General features: G+C 49.6%; 1 protein-coding gene across 2 annotated transcripts in view; it reads left to right on the top strand.

Moving 5' to 3' along the window:
• SNX29 (sorting nexin 29) overlaps nt 1-17,221 on the top strand; it is a 564,284-nt gene that overhangs the window by 373,518 nt on the left and 173,545 nt on the right. For both annotated transcript variants that reach the window (XR_009530118.1, XM_060078037.1), the window contains exons 17-18: nt 12,355-12,410; nt 15,431-15,512. Coding sequence is in view for 1 of the 2 variants with exons in the window: in XM_060078037.1 (XP_059934020.1) it covers nt 12,355-12,410; nt 15,431-15,512 (138 nt within the window). In the remaining variant the exon portion in view is untranslated. The remainder of the gene's footprint in view (nt 1-12,354; nt 12,411-15,430; nt 15,513-17,221) is intronic.

The raw sequence follows: 17,221 nt of genomic DNA, 5'->3' as shown, positions 1-17,221 counted from the left end.
TCCAGACCTTTCTGTTAGGATAGAAAGATAGATGTTATCACGGATTATTACCCTGTTGCCAGGCCCCACGATAGGTCCTGGGTGTCTGAGGTGGGTGAAAGCACAGCCTGGTGCCCGGTCAGCTTGCAGGTGTCTAGGGAAGTAGGGAGTAAACTAGTGATCTCCATGCACGTGGGAGGGGCTGTAACAGCCACACGTACAAAGTGCCGTGGGGACACCACGGGGCAGCCTTCAGCTGTCTTTGTAAAAGAGGAACGTCAGGTTCTAAAGGCTTTGCTGAGTGGAGGCACCTCAGCCTTGTAGGGTTTGAAAGATGCCAACCTTGAAAGGCATAAGTCCGGGGAATTGGGTGAGGAAGGAACCTGGAGTGGACATGGCCGGTGGCAGGAGTGAATCCAGAGCTCCTGGCGGTTGTGCCTGGGGATTGTCCTCCTCAGGAAACTGGAGGTTTTCTCCAGGGTGGTGGGTTTCAAGCTGTGTCCCACGGGGCTCCAGGCCTCTGAGAAGAGAACACAGGGGCTGGGGTGGGTGGGAGGAGGGCAGAGCCCTGGGCTCTCACCCAGCTTGGCCCCAGCGGCCCCTCTCCATGCTGAGTGACATGCATGGGAGCAGTGCCCAGTGGCCTGTGGTCCCCTCCCAGCATGGTCTCCAGCTGCCCCAAACCTCAGGGGCTAACATGCAAACGAAGGAAAAGCCATGTGCTTTGGCTGACTGCCTGTTGACAAATGGTGATAATAGGTCTAGATGGACAAAGAAGACAAGATGAGATGCCTCTGGGTGACTTTTCAAAGTCACCTTTCTGGGTTTTCTCATGTAGAGGACACAGATGGTATCCACTGTGCTGGGAAGTGAGGCAGCCAGATGGACCGTGTTCTCCAGAACTGACGGGAGACCCAGCAGCCCAGACCCAAGCCTCGCCAGCCCCTGAGCCGCCGTGGGTGTGCTGAGTGAGAGGCGCTCAGACCTTCTAGAAGCGCAAGATCCGCCTCCACGCCCAGCCCAGTGTACTTGGCCTTGCGAGGACTCCCGCTGGGCCTTCGTGTGCTGGGCTGCTCTGGGTGACGCAGCCATGGCTGCACTTGGAGCCCCGGCTCCCGGGCACTCTTGCCTGCACTTGACATCAACTGTCTCACTTCTTTGTCAGGACCACCCTACGAGGGAGGTGGAATTGCTGTATTTATTCTACAGAGAAGGAAACAGAGGCAGAGAGAGGTCGAGCCACTTGCTAGGCTCACAGCACTGGAAAGAGGGCCCCCAGGCGCTGGGCTCTGGCGTCCGTGCCCTGTGCTGTCACTGATCTGCTCTCCACTGCGTCCCCCAACCCGCAGCCTCCAGGGTGATGCCCTGCAGAGCAGCCAGGGCGCTGCCGCTAACGCTGGGCCTCTTGGCAAAACGTCAATCAAAAAAAGTGGTTTGCTTACCAAAAAAATCGAAATCTTGAAAGTACAGGAAAGGGAAAACCCACAGGCGCGTTTTCAGCCTGGGCCATATTCACAGACATGTGGAAATACAAGCTCAGTCTTAATAAGAGGGGAGTTGAAGGGTAAGAAAGAAAACAGGAAGCTTCCTGTTCCAGCAGAGCGGACAGATCCAATTAAAGAGAGTAACATCTAGGTTTCTGTTGCTGACGTGTAGAAACCAAGTTGGCCGTTCAGTTTTCGGTGCCTTAGCACCGACTGGGAGGGACACTGGACTACATCACTTCTCTTTGCTCCTTGTGGCACAGCTGGATGGGGCTAGAAATGCTGGGCTGAGGAGAACGCGGACAGCCTGCTCGAGTGCCCGTTCTTGCTGGTGGGGCCGGTGCTGCTCTGCTCGGAGCAGCTGGTGGGAGGCCCTGTGCTGCCCCGGAGACAGATCAGGAGACATGGTGAATTCTCAGTAGTGGGAAATGGGTTCTGTTTTAAAAAAATAAAACACCCGAGCTGAAGGCAAGATTGCTAAAGTGTGGCGCTGGCCCGAGTTCCCCGTCTTGTTTTGTCCTCTTCCCGCAGGGAGGTGACAGGGAAGGTAAGAAATGGCAGCTGAGGACGATGTACTGTAACCGCACAGGCAGCATGCTGGGCAGCTTCTAAACGGACGCTGCAGAGGTTGGGGTTGGGTGAGTGCTGGCCCCGCTTTACAGAAGAGGAAACTGGGGCATAGGTTTCACGGTTAGTAACTGGCAAAGCCCAGGTCTCCCTGACCTTTAGACACCAGACCCTCGCTGCATGTTTCCCGAGGACCTGGGCAGCCAAAGGGATTCACTGAAGAATTTCCTGAGAAACTCACCCCTCCAACCCACCTCACGCACCTGAAGCAGCCTCTAGGGTGTGGCTCTCTTATTTGGAAGGGGTAGAAATTAAATCCCCGGAAAGAACCCTGGGAGGAAACATTCCAGAGTCATTATGCTTTTATCTGCAAGTCGTGCCTGCTCATCTGCTTATGTAATCATCACACTTGTAATGGCAGAAATACAGTCCAGACGTTTCAGTAGCCGCAGGGAGCCCAGGTGTATACATGCTCTGACTGCCCGAGTGTCTTCATTTCCCGTTACAAGGAACAGATTCCTTCCTTCAGGGATTAGCCTGGATTCTCGTTTTGCACCCTTGTCTCTGCGGGGAGGCGGCAGGTGCAGTAAAAAGAGCACAGCTCCGATTTCAGCCAGACTTGGGTTTGAATGCTTGCTGTGTGCACGGGCACATTGCAGAGCCTCTCTGAGCCTCTTGTAGAACATGGGACGCGAAATCCTCATGTTAAAAGGTTGCTGTGAGGATGATGTAAATGAATGTAAATAAGGGCCTGGATCCATAAATGTCATTTCTTATCCCTCCCCCTCCATCCAGATCTGGGGCCTCTCTTTACTCTCAAGTACTGAAAGTCGTTTCACAAAGCTGTGGAGCTCAAACATTTGTTCCTCCCCACAGAGAAGGAAGTGTTTCCTTGAAATTACTGATGATTTTTCTACATCTGTTCAGCCATCAACGACAGCAGAAGTTGGCCAGCTTTTTCCGTAAATGCCCAGAGAGTAAATATTTTAGGTGCTGTGGGTCGTACTGTCTCCGTCACACGGACTGAACTTTGGGGTTAGAGTGGACAGCAGCCATAGGTGATACACACATGTCATACCAGTGTCACTGTGTTCCAATGAAAATTTATTTACAAACGCAGGCTGGATTTGGCCTGTGGGCCATAGTTTGCCAACTGTTGATTTTGATTCTGGGGAGGTACTGGGTTTGGGGACCAGGAATGTAAAAATGAACAAGCCCCCCCCCTCTGCCCTGGAGGGTTTCCCCCAGCAGCACACGTGTCTGTGCGAGCTCATGAGGGCTGTTCTGTTTGCAGGAAGACAGTATTTGGGGTAACGGGCCTGGAGGGGTCCTTCTGTTGTCCTTCCAGCCTAGTGTCTCCAGCGCATCACCAGATAGACTCAGATCCGCTCCTGTCTGCAGTAATGAGCTCCGCAGACCTGCCGCTTAAACCTCCTTGATACATCTTAATGCTGTTAAATGCTGCTTGGTGGTCCCTGGCTAATTTCTAAGTGACAGTTTCAGTTGTGTTTGCTGTGTATTTAAGGAAATCCTACATTCACTCTCCACTTACACTGCAGTCCTGGTGAGAGCAGTTTTGGATTCTAGAGTTTGCACAACTCTGCTTCCCCTTGGCATCTTCTGGTTGCTCTGTACCACCATTTCTTTGGCTGTTCAATGGGAGTTAAAGGTGAAATGAGGCAGCTTGTTGAGTGTTTTCTAATCTTCTTTCTTCTTAAGTAAATCATGCTTGTGTACCCTTTTCTTTAAAAGGAGCTCTGCCTTGGAAACTCGATATGGGAGATGCATCAAAGTATGATAGAAGCTGCTCTTTTTCTTTTTGGCTGCATGGCATGCAGGATCTTAGTTCCCCAACCAGGGATCGAACCTGCGCCCCCAGCAGTGGAAGTGCAGACTCTTAACCACTGGGCAGCCCGGGAAGTCCCTAGAAGCTGCTCTTGCTGAAGAAGGGCATTGGGGGAGGGGAGGCTCTGGCCACTAAGCCCTTGCAGCACCTACTAGAAACTCTGGAGATCTGTCAGGAGCAGGCATGACCCCTGCTGTGGTGTGGGGCCATAGAAACCTGCCGGTGGGGGGGACCCAGCCACTCCTCAGCCCTGGGTGTCCTCATGTGTAGCAGGAGAGGGTTTAGATGAGTCAAATGCTCTCAGCTCCTTCTTAGGAAGCCTAAGTCTTTCGCTAGAGATTGGCTGAGAATTCATAACTGAAGAATAGCTTTCTATTAGTAATTAAGCCTAGAGAAACTGGAGACACTTGTGGATTTGTACTTTCTTTACAGGTGAGGCTTTAAAATATCTGTTGCTGAAAAGGCAATGGGCAGACGTTGGCAAATTATCTGGTGTGCCAAGTTGAGATGGCATCTGCATGTGTGTGTGTGCATGGGTTTGTGTATGGGTGTGTGTGTGCATATGGTGTGTGTGCATATGGGTGTGTGTGTGCATGTGGGTGTGTGTGCATATGAGTGTGTGTATGGGGTGTGTGTGCATATTGGTGTGTGTGTGTATGGGGGTGTGTGTGCATATGGGTGTGTGCACATGGGTGTATGCGTATGGATGGGTGTGTGTATGTGTGTGTGCGTATGGGTGTGTGTGCATACGGGTGTGTACGTATGCGTATGGGAGTGTGTGCACGTATGGGTGTGTGTATGTGTATGGGTGTGTGTGTATGGCTGTGTGTGCATATTGGTGTGTGTGTGCATGTGGATGTGTGTTTGTGCGTATGAGTGCGTGTATGGGTGTGTGTGTATGGTGGTGTGTGTGTATGGGTGTATGCGTATAAGTATGTGTGTTTATGGGTGTGTGTGCGTATGGTGGTGTGTGTGTGTGAGTGTATGTGTGTATGGGGGTGTGTGTGCGTATGGGTGTGTGTGCATATGGTTGTGTGTGTGCACGTGCATGTGGATGTGTGTTTGTGTGTATGGAGGTGTGTGTGTATGGTGGTGTGTGTGTATGGGTGTATGCGTATGTGTGTTTATGGGTGTGTGTGTGTATGGTGGTGTATGTGTATGAGTGTGTGTGTGTATGGGTGTGTGTGTGCGTATGGGTTTGTGCATATGGGTGTGTGTGCGCATGTGCGTGTGCATTTGTGCATATGAGTGTGTGTGTGTATGGGTGTGCACGTGTGCTCAGCAGCCTCCTGGCTGTTCCCTCTTGCCTGCTGCCCAGAGTGACTTTTCAAATGGGGACTTGCCCAGTCTCTCCCTTGCTTAAATCCTTTTGGAGGCTTCCCTCTACCTGAGCAAAGACCAGAGCCCCGCCGTCCTCCCTCAGGCCTCAGCTCCAGCGCCGGTCCCTCCAAACCTCTTTCCCGAATTGCCTTCCCAGACACCTTAGTTATCTTGATTCTTCTCCATGGACTTTTCACACTGTCATTGTGCTCTCAGTTATTTCTAGACTGTCTCCCTGGATGGATTGTGTGCTCCATGGGCCCCAGGCCTTCATCTCCCCTGCTCCCTGCTGCCTGTCTGGTACCCAGAGTGTCTGGCCCATAAGAGGAACCTAGTACGGATTTGCAGACTAAGGTCTGAGTAACGGTGTGTGCATCTGTGGTGGAGCAGCTGGCCCCTCACTCTTGCATGGGGACTGCTGGGCCCCAGACACCTGTCTATTCTGTCCAGCATCCTTGAACTCTGCCCCTGAACAATGAGAGTAACTGCCACTTAGCAAGCCCTTTGTATGTACGTATGTTGTCCATGCATCTTAATTGCTTGGAAAGAAACTAGATGTCCATTCTTAGTAAATTAGATAATTTTCTCACGCCCCCTCCCTTCTCATCCCTGCCCTCCTCCAACCATCCCGTCCCCCATCTGTCTATTTGTTCATCTATCCATCCATTGGGAACATGCTCTGAGCAATCAGTATGTGCCTGATACCATCTGGGGTTCTGAGAATATTGTTCCTGAGACCCTCAGAGTCTTTTTGGGAAAAACAGACACATCAAAAACTAATTCACAGAAGTGTGCTAGCCTGCCTTTATGCAAGCTTCCAGGGCTACTCAGAGAATTGAATTAAAGACTCTTTAAAGCTCTTATTTGCCCATTCTTTACTCCCAGTAGAGAGTCTCGGGCCTCAGCTGATGCCTCTAATTGTATATTTGTAAAACAGAGAACAAATTAACAGATAAACACACAACCCTGAAAGTGGTCCAGACCTGGCAGCAGCCTCCCTGAGGGGAGGAAAGCCCAGGCCTGCTTTGTGTTCAAAGCAGCAGCCCTGAGCCTGTTTGTCCTCTGGCCCAGCGACCAAGCTGGAGACAGAGCCGTGCATTTCACATGTTGTTTCTTCTTAAAAAGTGAGAAGAGAAAGCAAGGTGTCAGTGGGATGGGAAATAGTTGTCGTTTCTGGCAGTGCAAAGTGAGAGCTAATTGCTGAAGGGAAGGCTATGTGAAAAGAGGGATGTGTGAGAAAGTGACTGGAAAACATAAATTATGGGTGTCTTTTCACGATTGGGACAAAGATTTGCTGTCCTGTATTGTCTGCCTTTTTGCCTTGTCTTTTGAGCAGTGAATCCGAGAGCCCTATAATTAGAAGACAAGGAACATGGTTCTCTTCCTTTGGTTCCTCTTGTCTCCAAACTAACTCATCCTTCTCGTGCATGATGATTTCGAATTTGCTCCAGAGCAGTTTAAAACTTGATTGACACTTCCGTGGAAATGGAGCATCCCTCATCATTCACTTGTTTCCTTCAGTCACAAGTGCTCAGTCAGTGCCCACAACATGCCAGGGCCTGTGTGAATGACCTTTCGTGGAAGCTGCTGTCCCCAGGCTCGCAGGGAGGGACCAATACAGAGTGTGGAATAATTGCAGCCTGAGCACCGGGAATGGTAGAGGGTGGCAGTGTGGAATCTGCTTATTTCTGGTGATCAGGGAAGGTATCTCATAGGAGGTCATCTTTTAGCGGAATCTGAAAAGATGTGAAAAGAGCCAGCCATACAAAGAGGCTGGGGGAAGAAAGGAGGGAAGCATGACTTGCGATATTACGTCCTTCACAGTATTTATTTGAGGATTAATAATGTGCCAATACATTGGCGCATAGTAGATGTTCAGTGCGCATTGGCCCCCTCTGCCCTCCATCTTTGTTGCTTTCTAGCAGGACCTTCAGAGAGCCATGTGACGACTTTCATGATCAGTGGAGGCTGACTTGTATACCCAGAGATGGAAAAGGATTCTGATTGTGGGTCTCGCCTGTCCCTCCACATCCTTGTGTATGCAGCGCCTGGGGTGTTTGCTACAGAAAGACCCAGAAATCCTGGCTGCTCTGTTTCTCCAGCCATGGGCTCTTCCTTTCTCTGCACTCACATACTGACCGCCGAACCCCCAGACCGCAGGCCAGATGATGAGCCGCCTTCTCTGCAGGGCCAGGGAGAAGCAAATGAGGACAACCACACTTACTTGTGCTCCACGTTGGAGGGAATCAAAAAGAAGCCTCCATTGCAGAGATGTGTCCTCCAAGACTCCCCAGGGCTTCAGGAAGGCACGAGGGATGTTTGTGGCCAGTATCAATAGAAAGTTGATTTTTCTTCCAAAATCTCTACCCCACAAGTCTTTCACTGCCAGAATATGAAGTCAAATCAGCTTTCTGGATGCTTACTGTAAACCCCAGATGCTATCTAGCTCCAATCTGGGTAGACAGAATGAAAAGAGAGCACGTTAAGATGTTTAATAAGTTTGGCCATCAATTATCATACTGCAGTTGCTGTAGAGCCTGGCCTGATTTTTAAGATCTATTCCACTGAGGTCAGAAAGTTCATGGACTCTTTTTCCAGCCAGCCTCCCTGAACTCAGGCAGACACATAAATGTCTCCTGGCTTGCTGATGCCAATAACGCCAGTAATCAGAAGAAAAACTCCTGGGGGCTTCCCTGGTGGCACAGTGGTTAAGAATCTGCCTACCAGTGCAAGGGAAATGGGTTTGAGCCCTCGTCCAGAAAGATACCACATGCTGCGGAGCAGTTAAGCCCGTGAGCCACAACTACTGAGCCTGCGCTGTAGAGCCTGTGAGCCACAACTACTGAGCCCGTGTGCCTAGAGCCCGTGCTTTGCAACAAGAGAAGCCACCGCAATGAGAAGCCTGCGCACCACAACGAAGAGTAGCCCCTGCTCGCTGCGACTAGAGAAAAGCCCACACACAGCACCAAAGACCCAATGCAGCCAAAAATAAAATTAAATAAATAAAAATAAATTTTTTTTTTTTTTTTTTTTTTTGTGGTACGTGGGCCTCTCACTGTTGTGGCCTCTCCCGTTGCAGAGCACAGGCTCCGGACGCACAGGCTCAGCAGCCATGGCTTACGGGCCCAGCCGCTCCGCAGCATGTGGGATCCTCCCAGACCGGGGCACGAACCCATGTCCCCTGCATCGGCAGGCGGACCCCCAACAACTGCGCCACCAGGGAGGCCCTAAAAATAAAATTTTTTAAAGAAAAAAAAATTGTTTAAGAAGGAAAATTTTTTTTAAAAAAGAAGAAAAACTCCTGAGTTGGGAGGATTTAACAACTCCCAGATACTTAACATCCATTGTCCAAGAGGGTCCCCCTACAAATAAGCATCCCTGCAGGGAAATTTATCTGTCAGGAAGATACTTTCTTTTAAAAATTGATTGTTTTCAGAAGCTCTTTGTTCAGAGTGACATCTGTCCTTAAAAACCTCACCTTATCTTTTGCTTCTGGTCACCCTTCCCCTCAGCCTGGCGGGGCAGACAGTCAGAACCTTGCTTCTTATGAATGAGGTTCCCCGGGTCCAAGTTCTGTTCACGTCCCGTTTGAGAAGAGCCTGCATTTAAAGGCAGTGTAATGATGCCACTGGTGCTTTCACAGTCTGTGGGTCCTTCCTCCGATCTGCTTACCTGATCCTCACATTGTACCGAAGAACCTTCCCCAGGCTCAGATGCTGAGGGAAAGCTCAGAGAAGAGAGGTGGAGAGCCACCGTGCAGCCCCGCCAGAGGAGGCACTGGGTTCCATGGGGAAGGGCTGAGGGGAGACTGGTGTCTGGAAGGGGGTGCTTCAGAGCCAGCCTTAGCCCTGTTTGTCCCCCATGAATAGAAGACCTGAGGGCACAGCCTCTCCCATCCTGTGGGGGAGGATTGGAAAGACTGTCTTATTCACTTTATGCAGTAATGCGATACACACTTAATGTATTATGTATATAATTAATGTAGGCATATATTATGTATGTGTATATGTACAATATAGTAGGTATCTGTTAGTATTTACACAATTAATGCATCTTCATTGTAGAAAGTACAGGAAAGTTCAGATCCATGCTACAAATCCACCTGGCTGCCCTCTCTGATACCCCACTGTCTTTCGGATCTCTTTCATCCTAATACTGATCCACAGTCATTATGAGCTATATTCAAGACTCGCACTAGGCATTTGCAGTCCGTAGCAGCTTTTTTATTTTTCTTTTTAAATTTTTTTTTGGTCGTGCCCTGTGGCTTGCAGGATCCTAGTTTCCCAACCAGGGATTGAACCCAGGCCCTCGGCAGTGAAAGCGCCAAGCCCTAACCACTGGACCATCGGGGAATTCCCCATAGCGGCTTTTTATTAAACAGAGACCAGGAGCTTTTTTTTTCTATGCCATTAGCAATTTATCAAAAGCACTCTTTTGGTGGGATAATGCATTCTAATTTACATTTTTAATTGTTAGTATTAGATTATTTTGAAACTCGAACGATACAAAAGAGTGTTGACTAAATAGCCTCGCTCCCACCCCACTGCCTGGGCCCCACCCCCGCCCCAGCACCCACAGGCTGATGCCCCTTTGATTGGTGCCTTGAACTTCACTTCTTTACCTTCTTGATGCAAAAACAAATACAATTTGATATTCTTCATTCTCTGTTTTCTCACCCAAGTTGGTGTATTAGACACACCGTCTGTACCCTACTTTTGCTTTCACGTGATGGTCCATCTTGGAGGTGTTTTCATAACTGCGCGTGGAATGCTATCTCATTCTTCAAAAGCACATTTAAATTCTTTTAAAGCAATTCACTCAAAAGATAAATTTTTTTAATCTTCCAGAAAGATAGCAAATGAAAAATAAGCATCAGGGCCTCCCTGGTGGCGCAGTGGTTGAGAGTCCGCCTGCCGATGCAGGGGATACGGGTTCGTGCCCTGGTCTGGGAGGATCCCATATGCCGCGGAGCGGCTGGGCCCGTGAGCCATGGCCGCTGGGCCTGCGCATCCGGAGCCTGTGCTCCGCAACGGGAGAGGCCACAACAGTGAGAGGCCCGCATACCGCAAAAAGAAAAAAAAAAAAAAAAAAAAAAAGCATCATTTCTCTCCCCAGTCCCACTCCTAATCTGTTATCAATAATAGCCACTGTTATTTTCTTAGATCCTTTTCCAGAATTATTTTTGTGCTCGTACCTTCATGAGTGTGTGTGTGTGTGTGTGTGTGTGTGTGTGTGTGTGTGTGTGTGTGTGTGTGTGTGTGTGTGTGTGTGTGTGTGTATGTAACTCGTTTCTTTTTAAACCAGGCATCTCATACGGACATGTCATAATTTCTTGAATCATTCCTCTCTAGTTGGACCTTTAGATCCTTTTGGTTGGCGTCTTTGTTTCCTCTGGATAGCAGAGGACTGTGATTTCTGGGTCAAAGGATGTAGGTGTCTTTAGATATCTCAGTACACACAGCCTCGTGGCTTCCCCTGATAGATTGTACCAGCTCTCACCACAGCCGCCCAGAGGAAAATAACAGTCCCTCTAACAGCAGGGCCACCCCGACCCACAGCCCAGGGAGTTCCTGATCTTTTGAAACTGATGTTCTCTCAAGCGGTTAGGCGGGTTTCTCCTTGTTGGGCTTGAAAGAATCTCTTAACAGCAGCTCCTTAACAAAGCCTGCAGCCCGGAGCCCAATTGAATTGCTTAGTTCCAGGGACCTGGAAAGGGCTCAGCTTGGGCCATTCCCCCTCAGGGCTGCCATGTATGGGGTGAGACACCTCCAGGTTGTGGGCAGATTCATGTGTGGTGTCAAGGGTAACAGACAACTTCTCGAGTTGTCATATTATTATAGCGCACAGGTCAGTCAAGGAGACCCTTCTACCTGCCTGGCACTGTTCCACATGCTCTACACATATCAACTCCTCTTGTTCTCAGAACAACCTTGTGCGTATTAGTATTATACATACCCATTTTACAGACAAGGACAGTGTGATGCAGAGAAGTCAAGTGACTTGCTTGTGGCCACACAGGAGCTCGGGATTGGATCCTGAGCCGTGTGGTCCCAGAGCCCAGGCTGCATAACCACTGCGTCCTCCTGCCTCCAGAAGGAGCCTGCTGTTTCTCTAAGGACTACCTTCTAGTGTCTTCTTATCCTCTGTACAGGCAAGACTTTGCCAAGTCTCACCTTCTCCTGTCACCTTTGAGCTGGCTTTTCCTCTGTTTGCTAAGCGTTTGTAGCAGAAAAGCCTGGACAGACCCGGATTCGTATCCCTTTCCTACATGTGTGGCCTTGGACAAGTTCAGCCTCTGTGATCCTCAGTTCCCTCATCTGGGGGGCAGGGAGCATTACCCACCCCCGGATCCTTATCACGATTGATGAAGATTGAGGATAAGGAGAATGCCCCGACAGGTGCACAGTGTGAAACTTTCCCTCGTCACCCCGCACCCTTCTCTACCCTCTTGGTTCTTCTTAGTTTTGATCCACAGTCTTAAGTTCTCTCCAGTTCAAATTCGATCCTATCACAAAAGGAAGCTCATTCCCAGGGTACGATAACATCACGATTTATTGAGCATCTACAAGTGCTGGCCATTCGCTGTCTGCTCTGGATGAGAATTGCCATCCCACCAGGCGTTTTAGTTTCTTGCACCCAATCCTGTTCTCATGGGGCCCTTCTGAGTCACAAGAGAAAGTCATGTTCGGCTGCCTTAAATTGCTCGCACGTGTGAGGGGAAAGGATAGAGCCATTTGGGGGACAGACATTCCCCTTTGTGTTTACACACCACGTGTGTCTGTGCGTGATGTTTATCACGGTGATGATGCATATTTTTGCCTTTGCACATTTGATACCTTGCCTCTCAGCTCCTAATTAAGCCTCTATAGCTCCAAAATTACATGGTTTTACACACGCATGATGATCTCAGTAGGATTAACAGTCCTTTTTTTCTGTGAAGGTAATTGAGGTCTTTCATGGGCATATTTTTATTACTGTAACTCCGTCTTTAACCATCCTTCCATAAAATCTCTTATTGTTTTCCAGTAACTGCTTCTTCACCTCATTCTGAACAGGAAATGCTCAGGGGTCATTGAGAAGCAGAATTTCCTGTGATTATGCAAACCATGGTAACCATGATGCATTTTCTCTCTCCCCTTCCCCCTCTCCCTATGGCAGGTGCCTGGAGATTTGAGTCAAACATCCGAAGACCAGAGTTTGTCGGATTTTGAAACGTAAGTCCACAGCATCTGCTCATGAGGGGCCCTTTAGAAACAAGACTCTGTTACTTGGCCTGCGTCCCAGGACCATAGAGGGAACCAGCAACCGCTGTTGAAATCTGCATGGCTGATTTGGTTATTGTAGAGGTGGGGAGTTGTTTGCCTGCAGCCTGAGTCTGGCCTTCAGATGTGTTTTTATCTCCCTCTTTGGGTATTGAAAAACAATTTCTTTTTGGCTGACATTTAAGAGTCGGAAGGTATCACATGAAAATTTAAATATCTCCATTTTCTTTAAAAGAAGAAATCCCAGCAAGGCCACCATCAGCTAGAGCTGAGCAGCAGCTGCTTCTTCCATCCAGGGTGCATGCTTGTCAGCTTGCTGCAGTCCCCACTTCTCCCTTTTATCTGACTGTGACCCACTCCACTCATTCCATTGTCTGGGTGTCTCCCGTTCAAATTTTGAGTTTGCAACTCCTGGGCTATTGGAAACGACAGTAGTTCAGTACATTGGTCTGATTTTTGATTGGATTTAATTCTGTCTGGCGCCTCTGCTGATAACCCCTAAGGAATTTAGTTGGTTTTCAGACTGACTCTTTCTGATCAAGTTGCCTCGGTTTGGGGACCAGTAATCCCCTGGGGCTGGTGAAGAGAGGAGTGAGTCCTGAGTTAAGGGCAAGCAGAACCTCCCTCCTCTCTCATTTAGTGGTGCTGAGTAGAGGAAGGTTCAGCTTCCCCAGGAGAGAGGGCGGGGCATCGGAAGAGCATTTTGTTAGAGCCAGGCTGAGCCAAGTTGAAATCTTAACTGCAGGACTCATGCTGGTGTGACCTTGGGCGAGCCGCTCAACCTCTCTCAGCCTGAGTTTCCTCATGCACAAGGCGCAGCTCACGAGAGTGGGGTTATGCAAAGCTCGGAGGGGATCAAGAGGCAGCTGTGGTGGAGGTGGAGGTGCCTGTTAGACGGGTGAGGGGGGTCGTGGAGGTTAAGAGGTGAAGGGTGAAAATCAAAGACAAGTTTGCTTCGCGTGGGCCTTTGGGGGGCAGTGTGGAGGGGAGTACATAGCGAAAAGGATCATGGGATGGTGGCCTGGTGGAGGGAAAGGGGGGACCAGCTGGGGAGAGAGGTGAAAGCCGCAGAGGGGATCCCAGAGATGAGCCACTCGTGAGGCGCAAGGGACTCATTCATAAAGCAAGAATTTATCACGTGCCTGCTGTGGGGAGGGGTCGTGCCAGGTCGTCGGTGGAGGGGATGAATCAGCCATGGTCCCTGCTCTCAGGCAACCTCTGCCGGGTCCAGCCACCTCATCTCTCCTCCTCCTCCCCCTCAGGTTGATCATCGCCACTAAAGCCAGAGGGAAGCTCCATTTCCCTCTCCCTCTTCTCTTGCAGAGAGGGCCCTGGCTGACCTCAGCTCCATCCCCAGCCTCCCCTGGCCCTCCCTGCATACCAAGTGCCCTGGTAGATTTGACTCCTCCAACTTATTTGGTCCTCCATACTTGGGATCATTATTTTATTCCCTTAACTCACACTTCTAAGTCTAAGAGAGAGAGGACAATCAATTCTAATACAGCGAGCTATGTGCTCTGAAAGGGAGAACACGTATGGGGGGACCTGAGGGACCTCCTGGAGCCCTGGGAGGTGGTCCAGCCCTCACCAATCCTGGGAGGTTAATGGAAACCAGAGTGTCCGTTACACTTCTACACCCTCCCCTCCCGACAGAAATGAAAGGGGAACACTCTAGTCACTAGCACAGTTTTGGGGACCTTTCCAGGACGGGTGTCACAAACTGATATCCAAATCAGTTTGGTGCCTCAGAATGGCAGTTTGTACTTGGAGCCCTGGGGAGGTGATCAGTAGGGTGTATTTTGCCCCATGAAGGCGGTCAGCACCTGGGCCCAGAGCTTAGAAGAAATGCTGCTTCAGGAGAGAAGCATTTCTTTGTGAAAATGAAATGCTCTTTACCGTGGAGGTTGTGAGGCTGTTGAGTCATGGACTCTTCCATCATTAGTGTCTCAAACTGTGTTCTAAGCACCAGAGGCTGGCGAATTGTTAAGAGCTGCTGTTCAGAGATGAGGAGAACTCCAGGAAAAGCGTTTAGCCCTGGAGAAACTCCTAGCAGAAACAAGGGCTAGGACCTCCCAGCCCTTCCAGAATTGCACAGCACTGTTGTGAGAGCTGTTAATGATTGATCTGGAAGTTTCCGTGACAGTTAACTTATCAGCTTCACATGATGTAGATCCAGCTGGTGGAAGAGTGGTGGTGGTGGGCGTGTGCGCCCAGTGACTCAGAGTTAGGTTCAAGTCATCACGTAAGGCGGAACTGTCACATAACCGAAAGAACCCTTGAAGTTCTCTCAAATAGCCGGCGAGGATCAACCGAGATAATCTAGGTGACAGCATGGAGCCCTGCAGTGTATGTGCTCCGTAAATGATTTTGCTCTATTCGAGCCACACACAGTGTTTTTGGAAAAGTTGCAAGAGCGGTTATCGGTGCCTTGGCTTCCTGGAACCCCCTCTCCCCACCCCAAAGAGCTATCTCTTGCATAGCCTGAGCGTTGGTCTCCTGAGCTCTTTCGTGGAGCCTGCCCTTAAAGTGGGGGTCAGGGTCTAAAGTGGGCACAGTGAGGGGGCAGCACGGCTCCTCCAAACGCTCCGGAAGCCCTGTGGGCGTGAGTGCTCCTGACCCTCCCCCGCCTCGTGGGGGCTTCCGGTGATCGTCCCCCTCTTCAGATGAGCAAACTGAGGTTCAGATAAATTATGGGCCACGGTCACTCAGTTAGTAGGGACTGAAGGGCAGCTCTTTCTCATTCCAGAATACAAACTGCATATATACATCTAAAATATATATATATATAGTTTAAACTAAGTCCCTTAAAAATAATCTTGGGGGACCAAGTAATGAGATGGAAACTGATGCTTTAGCTTACAATTAAGTGTAATAGGTGTTGCCGTACATCGTCTGCCTCTTAGAGGAGAAAATAGCTTCCTCTCTTTTTTTGGTAAATTGAAATGACCACTTTGCATCTTTCTTTTGTTCAGATCAAACCGAGCGCTGATCAACGTCTGGATCCCGTCAGTGTTTCTCCGGGGCAAAGCCACCAATGCATTCCACGTGTATCAGGTAATTACCTGGTTTTCAGTTAGATGTCACCGCTGGGGTGGGGACCACACTTGTTTGTTACTCTCTGGTGCTTTTGCCTCTGGGCGATGGAGTGCCATACGTAGAAGCCACAGCCTCCAAATGCCAGCATCCACCTGCCCAACCTCCTCGAGGAAGTGATCCTTCTGTCAGACAGAAGGAGGCAGGGTGGAGCTTTCTCGTGCTGTCTGGCCTCCTAGTGTGGCCATGACCGCTCAGCTCGGACTGCTTGAGCAGAAATGGGATTTGTTGGCTCGTGTTGCAACTGAAACGTCCAGGGGTGGGTCTGGCCTCAGATCTGCCTGGACCTGTGGTCAGACATCTGCTCCCATTTCCCCTGGTTTCCTCTGCTTGGGCGTCCTTTTCAGGCTGGCGCCCTCTGTGGGTGGACCAGGCAGCTCCCAGCAGCACCAGACTCAGCCTGTCCCGGCGTCTCTCAGGGGTCTGTCTTGGATCCCAAGCCCATCCCTAAACCCCAGGGTCGGGAGATGGACTCCTGTGATGGGCCAGCTTCGAACCATGTGACCCCCACTGGCACTGGGGTTGGAGTTGCCCTCATCTGACCATATGACTGAGAGAGGGGTGAGGGGGCTCCCCAGATGAAAACCAGGCCATTCTTTGCTGACGAAGGGGCAACAGCCACTTGGCAAGTGGACACTGCAGCTGTGCCCTCTGCTTCCTTGAGGTAGAGCTGATCACCCCCTCCCCGGTAGAGGATTGAGTGTCTGAAACCAGGGGACCTTTGTTTTGGAGGTGATTTTGCCCCAACAGTTGGGACCCCAGTTGTCCATCTTTTCTCGGATTTTCTGATGCCTCTTCCAGCCCTGCCTACCTACCCTCTTCTTGGCTTTCTTGTTTCTCTTTCTTTTTCTTACCTGATCTGCAGCTGTTGGCGTTCACTTGTCCTGGGACTGTCCTGTTTTCAACTTTGACTCTTAGCCACTTCTGCTTCTGCTCTTGAATGATACCACAACAACTTTCATTACGTTTTGTTCTTATTCCCCACGAGCTCCGTGAAGAGCCTTGAGTGTTGTTGCCATTTTTCTTAATGGGGAATTGACCATTGAAGAAGTCTTCTCAGCTATTAGGATAGTTTCCCCAGAGACTGGGGTGGTGCAAAAAAGGACACTGAACTTGAGAATAGAAGCCCTGGTTTCAGTTTTGTGGCCTTAGGTAAATCTCAGTTTCCTTATCTGTAAAACAGAAATAATAATAATGCTTACTTTGCAAAGCTGTTGTTATTGGGATTAGAAATACATGGTGTCCAGTAGGCACTTGGTATTCGTTTCTCATCTTCCAAAATGATCGCCGTGTTTAGTCTTTGATGGCAGGACTGGCAGTGGGCGTGGGTTATATAGGAATGGGCTTAAGCATGATACACGCCTCTTACCTGAAATCTTATGGACATATGAGCTAGAGTTTGGCAAGGAAATTTGCACTGGAAAGTTATTCTAGTTTACTTGTTCAGCTGGGCGACAGTAGCACTTTAACAAGTGTTAGAGAATCTGAGTGTTCCTGATGCTCTCAGCTCTGGGTTGAAAAGAGAATTAGATACGACAGATTTCCGAATATCCTCTTCTCCTTTTATCCCAAACCAACCACCCCGCCCCAACAAAAGTCTCTTATTTGAGCGTCCTTCATGTTCTGCTTTGCGGTCATCAGAAAGCTGGGAGGTGTTGCCTGGAGAATGA

Source organism: Mesoplodon densirostris, chromosome 16 (assembly GCF_025265405.1).
Source record: "Mesoplodon densirostris isolate mMesDen1 chromosome 16, mMesDen1 primary haplotype, whole genome shotgun sequence".
Lineage (NCBI taxonomy): Eukaryota > Metazoa > Chordata > Mammalia > Artiodactyla > Ziphiidae > Mesoplodon > Mesoplodon densirostris.
The sequence above is the reverse complement of the archived record's forward strand: the minus strand, read 5'-3'. Positions and strand labels throughout refer to the sequence as shown.